The sequence below is a fragment of the Sapajus apella genome, unplaced genomic scaffold (genome assembly GCF_009761245.1).
Source record: "Sapajus apella isolate SASKATOON/1434 unplaced genomic scaffold, GSC_monkey_1.0 scaffold103, whole genome shotgun sequence".
Taxonomy (NCBI): domain Eukaryota; kingdom Metazoa; phylum Chordata; class Mammalia; order Primates; family Cebidae; genus Sapajus; species Sapajus apella.
Genome location: NW_022437043.1, coordinates 4,785,247 through 4,797,785, shown reverse-complemented (window position 1 = coordinate 4,797,785; position 12,539 = coordinate 4,785,247). Strand labels below are relative to the sequence as shown.

Sequence of the window (12,539 nt, the reverse complement as noted above, 5' to 3'; positions counted from 1 at the left end):
ACAACTACTACCTTAAGTCTATATTGTCTTTTTCTCTCATATAAACTCTGTAGTGCATCTCCAGACTAATCTGGACTCACCCATTTCAAACATTCCTTGTGATGTATCTTTTTTTTTTTTTTTCGAGACAGAGTCTCACTCTGTCACCCAGGCTGGAGTGCAGTGGCACAATCTTGGTTCACTGCAACCTCTGTCTCCTGGGTTCAAGCAGTTCTCCTGTCTCAGACTCTTGAGTAGCTGGGATTACAGGCACATGCCACCATGCCCAGCTAACTTTTGTATTTTTAGTAGAGACAGGGCTTCACCATATTAGTCAGGCTGGTCTCGAATTCCTGACCTCAGGTGATCCATCTGCCTCGGCCTCCCAAAGTACTGGGACTACAGGAGTGAGCCAGCATGTCCAGTGCTATGCATCTTGAATACTGTTTGAAATCACACAATTACAATCGTGTCTTTTCCTGCATATAAATAGCAGTCCATTCTCTATTAGAAAAAAGGCTTGTTCCTTGTTCTGATGCTAGTATATCTCTACTGGATTTTCCTCATAGCCACCTTCTCAATATACTACACAGATTCCTTTTCTTTTTATGGAACTACTTGGAGTTCCCAGAACCCACCATGTATTTTTCTATTTTCCTTTCTCCACAGTTTTGCTCATGCTTCTCCCTTCTAGATAACTCTCGCCCCACTGTCTCTAAGAAAAGTCCATACTTTTCTTCCAAATTCCTAAAGCTTCCTTGATGTCTTCTTCTGTTGGTTATCCAAGTCTTTAAGTTGTATTTTATTAAATTTTTAATAAATTTTTTTCCTCTCACAAAATACAATATAAAACTAGGTACTTAGTGAAAACCCTACATGATACATTATGGTAAAAAGCATTAAAAACAACTTGCTATCTACCTTCTTCCATCCCCCAATGCTGACCATGCTGCCTTGAACAGGATTGTGTCGTTACAGATTTCAGTGTCATTTGAGGATGTTACTGTGGACTTCAGCAAGGAGGAGTGGCAGCACTTGGACCCTGCTCAGAGACGCCTGTACTGGGATGTGACACTAGAGAACTACAACCACCTGCTCTCAGTGGGTAAGCACGGCCGTCCCATGCATCTGTGAGGGGCCCCAGTGTGTGAGGGTATTTCCATTCTTGGCTGCTGAGTGCTGCCCGACATCTAAACTATGTGATGGTGTCATCCTGGATTTGTCTGGGATTCAGTTCCTTTTCACCTCTGTGATTATTACTCTGTTCCCAGTGAAATGTGTTTACTTTTCTGAACAGCAAAGGAAAAGTGTCACTGAAAGACCCCTGAAACCCAATCAGCTGGACCCAATCCTGTATCATGTCCTGTTGACAGGGTACCAAGTTCCCAAGTCAGAGGCCACCTTCAAGTTGGAGCAAGGAGAGGGGCCATGGACACTGGAGGGGGAAGCCCCACATCAGAGCTGTTCAGGTAAGTGAGCATGACCCAGGCAGATGGGGACATGGAAATCAGTCTCACTTTTCCTAGGAGAACCCGATGCCTTTGAAACACTCTGAAGACAACCCATCTTGAAGATTCTAAACTTTTGGAGTCAATTAGAGATAGTCGACAGTAGCCCTCGGTTACCTAAATGCCATTTCCATGTATGACCCTTGCCACATTATTGTCTTATTTGTTTGGCCTTTTGGCAAGAGAGCTGTCTCTAGTCTCTGTACTCTGGATCACATACCACCCTGTCTTATCTAGGAACTTTTTATTCTTCCTACTCTGCCCCTGCCCCCCATCTTAGTCTTTTCTTATATATCCAGGTGTTTTAAAATTTTTATTGCCCAGGCTGGAGTGCAGTGACATGATCTCAGCTCGATGCAACCTCCACCTCAGCCTCCCAAGTAGTGGGGACTACAAGCACACACCACAGTGCCTAGCTAATTTTTGTGTTTTTAGTAGAGACGAGATTTCACCATGTTGGCCAGGCTGGTCTCGAACTCCTGGGCTCAAGTGATCTGCCTGACTCGGCCTCCCAGAGTGCTGGGATTACAGATCTTTTCTTTTATTCCAATTCTCCATAATCATTGTTTATGCTTCCTCCCATGGGCAACTGGACTAATGTGTTTAAACCTTGAATTTGTGTGATATTCTCTTAAAGCCTAAAGTGTTGGTTTATGAGTATGTGTTTTTAGTATATATAAAACATATTGTACTATGTTTCTCAGTTCTGTTCCTTTTTATTCACTCATTCCTATGGTCTCTCCATATTTTAGTGTGTTCATCTGGCTTTGTTCTTCAAATCGCTGTGTAGTATTTCACAATGTCCCCAGCACCACATCATACTTAACCACTCACCTAGTCATGGACGCTGAGCATTGTGCCCAAGTCCCATCTAATATAAACAGTTCTGCAATCAACTTCTACATAAATGTTTCCTTACAGGGTATGAGAATTTCTCAGGGATGTGTAGAGAGGAGAGAGTTTGCCTAATCATGGAGTATCTCATCCAGAATTGGACTGAGTACCACCATATTAGTCTCAGATTATCTGCACTGTACAAGGGTTCCTGCTTTCCCATTGTTTCTGCTAACAATTAGTAGTACCAGAGTCTCTCATTTTTTGGTCAACAGTGAGTGTAAAGGAATATCTCATTTTTTTTTTGACCTCATGATACAACAGTAAGGTATCTCATTTTTAATTTGAACATTTCATGATTTATCTGATATCTCTTTGAGCTTCCCTCCTATGAATTACCTTGTTCATAATGTTTCCCTGATTTCAATTGTGCCTCCTCAATTGTCTGTTTCTTACTGAGCTGCATCTCATTTATTATTTGCCCTTTTTTCAACCGTCTCATCCTCATTTTCCCCATAAGCGAGGTTCTCCCAGGGACCTTTTCTCCTGTTCAGTATTTTATTTTTTTTTTTGAGAAAGAGTCTTGCTCTGCCACCCAGGCTGGAGTGCAGTGGAGAGATCTTGGCTCACTGCAGCCTACGCCTCCTGGGTTCAAGTGATTCTCCTGCTTCAGCCTCCCGAGTAGCTGAGATTACAGATGTTCACCACCATGCCCTGCTAATTCTTGTATATTTAGTAGAGATGGGGTTTCACCATGTTAATCAGGCTGGCCTCAATCTCCTGACCTCAAGTGATCTGCCTGACTCGGCCTCCAAAAGTGCTGGGATTATAGGTGTGACCCACTGCGCCCAGCCAGCTCCGTATTTTCTTCTGCCTGAATTATAATTATTCTATTTCTGATTTGATTTGCTGATTCCTTTCTTTGTACTAGTTCATATTAAATGCTAATGACAGATATATTTACCTAAAACATTCTATTTCTCTTGAAATAGAGAATTATGAAACAAACCTACAATTGTTCTCCATTACCTAGTATTTGACAATTAAACTCTTCTTTCAAGGAGACAAACAACATGGTCGTATATTTCCAGTTCAAGTCATATCTGTATATTTTCCATAACCTCTGCTCAACTCCATTTTTAATGTTTTCTTAATGTCAACCATATTTGATAGTCCTTCCTGAATCTGTTTGTTCTGTGCTCTGTCTATTCAGATGAGATATTTTCTACCTTGTGATCAGTTTTCACCTGTCTCACAAAATAGCTCTTAATTATTCCAGCCTATATGGCTGTTTCCTTTTTTTCATCCTCCACCCCACAAGAATTCTGAAAAAAATCACAGACTGAGGCTTTTGCCTCTATGCTTTCAGAAAGCCTCCAGAAATAAGAGCCTATTTCAGACTGAGTGTGGTAGCTCATGCTTGTAAACCCAGAACTTTGGGAGGCTGAGGCAGGAGGATCACTTGAGGCCAGGAGTTCAAGACCAGCCTGGGCAACACAGCAAGATGCCATCTCTATTTCAAAAAAAAAATTAAGAAAAAAGAGCCTATTTATTTTTATAGAAAAATCTATTAATTTGACAAATAAGAATTGAATGTATTTATCATGTACAACATGATGTTTTGAAATATGTATATATGAAGAGCCTGTTTCTTAAAGTATAACTCAGGGTCTTACCAAGGGAAAAACCACAGACTAATTTGAACAGAGAATGGTTAACATAAAGATTCTTTGCAGCTGAGTGCGGTGACTCACACCTGTAATCCCAGCACTTTGGGAGGCCAAGGCACGTGGATCACCTGAGGTCAAGACTTCAAGACCAGCCTGGCCAATATGGTCAAACCCCATCTCTACTAAAAATACAAAAATTAGCTGGGTATGGTGGCCCACGCCTGTAATCCCAGCTGCTCAGGTGGCTGAAGCAGGAGAATCGCTTGAACTCAGGAGGTGGAGGCTGCAGTGAGCCATGGGACTGGAATAATGAGGGATTTGCTAGTAAAAAAGGAAACTCTGAAGAATAAAGGAATAGCAGACAGAAAGCACTAGGGTTGTGAGCAAGCACCCAAGGAAGAGGCTCCCTACTTCCCGGGGATGAGATTCAGACCTTGTAGGGAGGGCACAACCATGGCTCGAGGCAGGTAGAATACTTGCTATGGTGCTGTACCAGTGGAACTTGCTGGAAACCTGCTCTCTAGGATTCTAGAGAAAGCTGTTCATGCGGAGGTGACTCACTGGAGCTATTCCACTGCAAATCATCTGAGAGTAAACCTAGGGGTGTTGGGTGCTGCTGACTGTACAGCACTGTGGGAGCCTACAGGAACTGGGTGCATGGGAAGCCATATGAGCTGCAGGAGCTGAGCTCTAGAGAAGACTGCAAGACCTGGGCACTGGGGACACCACATGTGCATCAGGAGCCAGATGTTGGCAAAGATGCCTACACTAAATGAGCCTGGTTCTAGACAGGCTGTCCCTGCTGGATGAGCCTGCTGAGTGAGCCCCCTAGAACCAGGAAGCAAATCTCCCTCCTCCTGCAGTGTCTCTCCAGCATCTTACGCTGACAAAATTTAATATCATGCTAGCTGGTAGAAGAAAAAAAATATTTAAAAAGATCGAGATCCACTTCTAAGTTTTTAATTTTTATGGGTACATAAGTATTTATATTTATGGGGCACATGGGATATTTGGGGGGTTTTGTTTTTGTTTTTGAGACAAGAGTCTCGCTCTGTCACCTAGGCTGGAATGCAGTGGCATGATCTCGGCTCACTGCAACCTCCGCCTCCCGGGTTCAAGCAATTCTCCTGCTTCAGCCTCCCAAGTAGCTGGGACTACAGGTACATGCCACCATGCCTGGCTAATTTTTGTATTTTTAGTAGAGACAGGGTTTTGCCATATTGGCCAGGCTGGTCTTGAACTCCTGACCTCAGGTGATCCACCCACCTCCGCCTCCCAAAGTGCTGGGATTATAGGCGCATGCTACCACACCCAGCTAATTTTTGTATCTTTAGTAGAGACAGGGTTTTGCCATGTCTCAAATTCCTGGCCTCAAGTGATGCGCCCATCTTGGCCTCCCAAAATACTGAGATTATAGGCATAAGCCACTGCACCCAGCCTGCATGGGATATTTTGATACAGGCATACGATGTGTAATAATCACATCAGGGCAAATGGGGCCAGATCTGTTTTTGTTGAGCAGGCAAGGAAGGGCAAATTTGGAACTGAGAGGCAAAACATTGATAACCAGCACACTTATTCTTCAGTTTTCTGAAGTGGAGCATGTAGAAAATATTTAGTAAACAAATTTATTGAATTTGGAGATGATATAGTCAGAGGAGGAGATTTTGTTCTCTTTCAGATGGAATTTTCGAGTGTCTGCTCAGAAGAATTCAAAGGAACATACATTATATCTGGAGTGGGAAGATGACTACATGAAATGTTAACACTCTCACCTTTTATGTATTTGTCCTTTCTGTTATAAAACTGTGCCAAACTGACTATCAATATGAGTGGTACAGTGTCTGCTTTACAAATTCCTAGCAAACATAAGCTCCCTAGAAGTATACCAAAATGAGAGCTAACATTTAGAAAGACAATACATTTTGGATATGTACAGAAGAACAAAACAAGAAGCTAAATATAGATGGGTCCAGTTCAACAAGTCAACTCTAATCCTGACAGGTCATTCAGGGACCATGTTCTAAGTCTCTCCTCTGGCATCTCCTGGGGCATTGTTGTCACCTGCCTGGTTAATGATGGATCACTGTGGAGTCCAGTGGGAATAGGGAAGAGGAAATAGAGGAGATTTGCCCACTGTCTTAAGGCTGGCTTTTGCAAGTGACACATATCACTTCTGCTCATATTCCACTGGTGAGAACACAGTGAGGCCAGTGAATGTAAGGCCCAGTTACATTCTATTCCTGTGAAAGAAGGGGAGAATAGATGTCAGGGGAGGACCTACAGATTCTTCCACAGATAGCTTTCCATTTCCTCTTTTATGCTTCTTGTTATAAGCATGTATTCCTGGAACCAATAGAAAGTTGCTTCTGGGGCCGCCACGGTGGCTCTTGCCTGTAATCCCAGCACTTTGAGAGACCAAGATGGGCAGATCACTTGAGGTCAGGAGTTCAAGACCAGTCTGGCCATCATGGTGAAACCCCATCTCTACTAAAAATACAAAAATTAGCTGGGTGTGGTGGTGTGTGCCTGTAATCCCAGCTACTCGGGAGGCAGAAGCAGGAGAATCGCTTGAACCTAGGAGGTGGAGGTTGCACTCAACTGAGATTGCACCACTGAACTCCAGCCTGGGCTACAGAGCGAGTCTCCATTTAGAAAAAAAAAAAAAGAAACTTGTAACTGGTTATAGAGTTGGAGTACAGATACCTATTTGCTGTTTGTCAATTTCAGGATGGTGTGTTGCAACTAGTTTGTCTATAAAGGAATTGGGGCCAGGCACAGTGGCTCACACCTGTAATCCTAGCACTTTGGGAGGCTGAGGCAGGTGGATCATGAGGTCAGGAGATCAAGACCATCCTGGCCAGCATGGTGAAACCCCATCTCTACTAAAATACAGAAAATTAGCCAGGCGTGGTGGTGCATGCCTGTAGCCCCAGCTACTCAAGAGGCTGAGGCAGGGGAATTGCTTGAACCCCAGGAGGCGGAGGTTGCAGTGAGCTGAGATTGCACCACTGCACTCCAGCCTGGCAATAGAGTGAGATTCCATCTCAAAAAAAAAAAAAAAAAGGAATTGGTGTTTGAGGCATATACAGTTAATGTTTAAATGAACATTAAATTTGAAGGGCTCCACTCATAATGGTATAGAGGGAAAAGCAAGAAGAAGCAGAGCTTAGTAAAGCCGTAGAGCTGATATGTATAAGAACATACATTCTGAAATATTTCTTCCATGCCAGTCTTCCCCACAGGCTGCAGTTTCTTCTGCTTACTCTACTCACAATCCAGGCATCTTACATAGTGGAGCTAGACTCCAAGGGTTCAAATCCCATCTCTCCCACTTATTTAGCTATTTGATATTCAGCAAGTTGCATGACTTCTCTGTGCCTCTGTTTTCTCAATTGTAAAACAATTGATAATCATAGCTACCTCATGGGGTTTAGTGAGGATTAAATGAGCTGTTATATGTCAAGCACTTGTAACAGTTTCTGTGTATCCTAAATGATATATAGTTGTTTTGCATTTATTAAGTGTTCTATAAGAATGTTGTGTTGCTACATTATTGGTACTATATTGTCCTATGGGCCCTTTCATTTCTCTGTGTTCATCCTGTCTGAACTACATGTCCCCTCTAGCCTCTGCTAATTGTTCTTTGTGTTGTTTTCATGTCTTTCTTTTTCTTTTTAGGTGAGGCTATTGGGAAAATGCAACAACAGGAAATTCCTGGAGAAATTTTCTTCCACTGTGAGAGATTTGGTCTCCTTGAGAGATTTGATCAACCCATAGGAGAAGCTTCATTGTGTTCCGTTTTAGAAGAACTGTGGCAAGATAATGACCAGCTAGAGCAATGTCAGGAAAACCAGAATAACCTTTTAAGTCATGTGAAAGTATTGATTAAGGAGAGGGGCTATGAACGTAAAAACACTGAAAAACTAATTCATGTGACTAGCAAACTTGTTCCTTCAATTAAAAGACTCCATAACTGTAACACAATTGGAAAGAGTTTGAAGCATACTTTAAACTCACATAATCATAATAGAAACAATGCAACAAAGAACCTTGGCAAGATTTTTGGAAATGGTAACAATTTTGCCAATAGCCCTTCCTCTACTAAGAATGAGAATGCTAAGACAGGAGCAAATTCCTGTGAACATAATCACTATGAAAAACATCTCAGCCACAAACAAGCTCTCACCCACCATCAGAAAATTCATGCTGGGGAGAACCTGTATGTGTGCACTGAATGTGTACAGGGCTTCACTCAGAAGTCACATCTGTTTGAGCATCAGAGAATTCATGCTGGAGAAAAGGCCCGTGAATGTGACCAAAGCAACAGAGTTTTCCCCCAGAAACCCCAGACTGACATACATCCGAGTGTTTATACAGGAGAAAAACCCAATCTGTGTACTCAATGTGGGAAAGTCTTTACCCTCAAATCAAACCTCATGACACATCAAAAAATTCATACTGGGCAGAAACCCTACAAATGCAGTGAATGTGGAAAAGGCTTTTTCCAGAGATCAGACCTCTTTAGACATCTGAGAATTCATACAGGAGAAAAACCTTATGAATGCAGTGAATGTGGAAAAGGCTTCTCCCAGAACTCAGACCTCAGTATACATCAGAAAACTCATACTGGAGAGAAACACTATGAATGCAATGAATGTGGGAAGGCCTTCACAAGAAAATCAGCACTCAGGGTGCATCAGAGAATCCACACAGGAGAGAAACCTTATGTATGCACTGACTGTGGGAAGGCCTTCATCCAGAAATCACATTTCAACACACATCAGAGAATTCATACTGGAGAAAAGCCGTATGAGTGCAGTGATTGTGGGAAATCCTTCACTAAGAAGTCACAACTCCATGTACATCAACGAATTCACACTGGAGAGAAACCCTATATATGTACAGAATGTGGAAAGGTCTTCACTCACAGGACAAATCTCACCACACATCAGAAGACTCATACTGGAGAGAAACCCTATATGTGTGCTGAATGTGGGAAGGCTTTTACGGACCAGTCAAATCTCATTAAACACCAGAAAACTCACACTGGAGAGAAACCCTATAAGTGCAATGGCTGTGGAAAAGCCTTCATATGGAAGTCACGCCTCAAAATACATCAGAAATCTCATATTGGAGAGAGACACTATGAATGCAAGGACTGCGGGAAAGCCTTTATCCAGAAATCAACACTAAGTGTGCATCAAAGAATCCATACAGGAGAGAAACCCTACGTTTGTCCTGAATGCGGGAAGGCCTTTATCCAGAAATCACACTTCATTGCACATCATAGAATCCACACTGGAGAGAAGCCTTATGAATGCAGCGACTGTGGGAAACGCTTCACTAAGAAGTCACAACTCCGTGTGCATCAGAAAATCCACACAGGTGAGAAGCCCAATATATGCGCTGAATGTGGAAAGGCCTTCACTGACCGGTCAAATCTGATAACACACCAGAAAATCCACACGAGGGAGAAACCCTATAAATGTGGTGACTGTGGAAAAACCTTCACATGGAAGTCACGCCTCAATATACATCAGAAGTCTCATACTGGAGAAAGACACTATGAATGTAGTAAATGTGGGAAAGCTTTTATCCAGAAAGCCACACTAAGTATGCATCAGATCATTCATACAGGAAAGAAACCTTATGCTTGTACAGAATGTCAGAAGGCCTTTACTGACAGATCAAATCTCATTAAACACCAGAAAACGCATAGTGGAGAAAAATGCTATAAAGCCAGTGACTGAGAAAGTCTTCACCTGGAAATCACAACTTGGTATGCATCAGGTATCTAATAGTAGGGAGGAAGAAGGCCTGATGCTGCAATTGTTGTGCAGGGGAAATAGATATGAGAGACTGAGGCTTGAGTGAACTGAAGGCAAACAGAGCCAAGTATCCTTCCGTCCACTGGAAAGACAAGTTCCTGCATCACCACAGTGTATATGCGGTTCTATGCAGAGGAAGAGCATTTGAGGAATAGTCATGTCTGGTTACATCCCTGGTTATTCATACAGGGACTCTTGAGCTCCTATAAACAGTAGAATTAAGACCTGAGGAGATGACTTGTCATCTCTTATGTTTCACTTTTTGGATAAAGAACTTTTTAAATTCAGTACTGATTAGTTCAGCATATTCTGGGACATAAAAGTATTCACTACTGGGAAAAAACTTTTTCAAATGTCTAGGCTGGGGAGAAGAGTTTTCATTGTCCAAACACTAGCAGGGCACTGACATCAAGGCAGAAAACCTCCTTGGGAATGTGGATAATCTGCTTTGTCATCATTGGCACTTAAGACACAGAAAAGATTCCCATGAAGAACTGTTTTTTCTCTTCCCTTTGGGAAGTCCTCATGGTATATATATATTTTTAAGTGCAACAGAATTTTTAAATTTAAAGGAATAACTTTATGAATTGGGAAATTAGACCTAGCTCTAGCCTATGTTACAGGAATATAGTCATTGAATGATACAGACATATAAAGGTAGTGGTTGTCTCCTTATTAATTCCCTGTTGGGACAGCAAGTGAGTCATACCCTATAAGAGGTATGCATGCCTTCTAACCTGTGTCCCCAAAGCTGTCATTCGTATAAGCTGCAGGTCATAGATTCCTTACCCCCCAGTAACTGATGCTGTGACAATGGAACTGATCCACAGCACTCTAGATATTCAGGCTCATCCGCCAACACCCCTGCTTTCCTTGGGTTTCCTGTCTGAAAAAGAATGGTTGAAAACTTGGGTTTCACTTCCTAATATTTTGTTTTCTTCCTATTTGGTTAAGATATATTCATTTCCTACATGCACTTTAAGGGTAGTTTTGTGTAGATTGCTATGGGATAAAGTCATGTTGCATTGCAATTAGTTATTCTAAGACATAATTACAGCTTATCATAGTTGAATAACTGGAAGACTTCTCAAGAAAAAGCACTGCTCTTTTTTAACACTGATATATAGACACTTTCTCATTTTCCCTTAAACATTTTTTTACAGTACTCATAAAAAGGAATGCTCTTTCTAGCATGCAACTGCATTTTTATTTTATTTTGAAATCTTTTTATTAAACTATAATATATATAGAAAACGCATATATCATAAACATACAGCTCAATGCATTCTCAAAAACTGAACATACTCAGATCAAGAAACAGAACATGACCAGCACCCCAGAAGCCTTCCCCACTTTCCCTTCCAGGCAAGCCCCAAGGGTATACACTATCCTGGCTTCTCACAGCATAGATTCATTTCTCCTGTTTTGTATTTTAAATTGAGACAAACAATTATGTATCATATAATTGAGTGATATACTCTTTAGCACCTGCCTTCTCTCATTCACATTATGCATGTGAGAGTCATCCGTATGTTGTATATAGTTGTAGAGAATTCATTCTCATTGTCATGTTGTATCCCATTCTGTAAATATGCTGCAATATAATTTATCCATTCTACTGTTTGTAGACATTTGGGTTGTTTGCAGCTTGGGCTATTAGGAATTGTGCTGCCGTGTATTGATGAACATATGTATTTCTGTTAGGTATGTACCTAGGAGTTGAACTTCCAGGCCATAGTGTATACCTATGCTCAGCTATATGTTATAAAACCAGTTTTCAAGTGGTTGCACCAATATACACTCCCACCAACACAGTATGTGAGTTCTAGTGCTCCACATACTTGCCAACATTTGGCATTTTCCATCTTTTTTATTATAGCCATTAATGGTGGGCAGATAGTGATATGTCAATTTTAGTTTTTGTTTTTATTTTCTTGTCCTCCAAACCATTGTAGTATCTCCCCAGGATAGATGAATGATGGCTGAGACATGAGACCCAGGCCTGTTCCTCACATGACTGCACCATTTTACATTCTCACTATCAATGTATGAGGGTTCCAGTTTCTCCACATCCTTAGAACTCTTATTATTATCAGTCTTTTTTATTATGCCTATCCTAGTACATGTGAAGTAATATTGTGATATTAATTTACATTGCCCCAATGATTAATAATATTGATCTTTTATTGAGAATCTTTGATGAAGTGTCTGTTCAAATATTTTACCCATTATCAATTGGGTTATTTGTTTTCATATTGTTGATCACTAAGAGTTTAAAAAATATATTCTGGGCCAGTGCGGCGGCTCATGCCTGTAATCTCAGCACTTTGGGAGGGTGGATCACGAGGTCAGGAGATCGAGACCATCCTGGCCAACATGGTAAAACCTCATCTCTACTGAAATTACAAAACTTAGCTGGGCGTGATAGCATGAGCCTGTAGTCCCAGCTACTTGGGAGGCTGAGGCAGGAGAATTGCTTGAACCAGGTAGGCAGAAGTTGCAGTGAGTTGAGATCACACCACTGCACTCTAACCTGGTGACAGAGCAAACTCTGTCTCAAAAAATACATATATATATAGGATATAACTTTACTGTCAGTCCATTATCCTTGCAAAGGTTTTCTCCCAGTCTCTGTATTGTCCTTTCAGTCTCTTAACAGTGTCTTTTGAAGAACAGAACTGCTTATTTTGATGAAGTCCAATCTTTCCATTTGTTCA

The 12,539-nt window shown here is 41.5% G+C and overlaps 1 protein-coding gene across 4 annotated transcripts in view; it reads left to right on the top strand.

The window, feature by feature from the left end:
* The window catches only part of ZNF41 (zinc finger protein 41), a 50,826-nt gene extending 38,806 nt beyond the window's left edge, over positions 1 to 12,020 (top strand). For 3 of the 4 annotated variants that reach the window (XM_032258475.1, XM_032258472.1, XM_032258473.1), the window contains exons 3-5: positions 942 to 1,084; positions 1,353 to 1,448; positions 7,673 to 12,020. In XM_032258475.1, the coding sequence (XP_032114366.1) occupies positions 942 to 1,084; positions 1,353 to 1,448; positions 7,673 to 9,744 (2,311 nt within the window). In that variant the 3' untranslated portion in view covers positions 9,745 to 12,020. The remainder of the gene's footprint in view (positions 1 to 941; positions 1,085 to 1,352; positions 1,449 to 7,672) is intronic. The other variant, XM_032258476.1, reaches the window with a different exon arrangement.
* Positions 12,021 to 12,539: the final 519 nt, after the last annotated feature.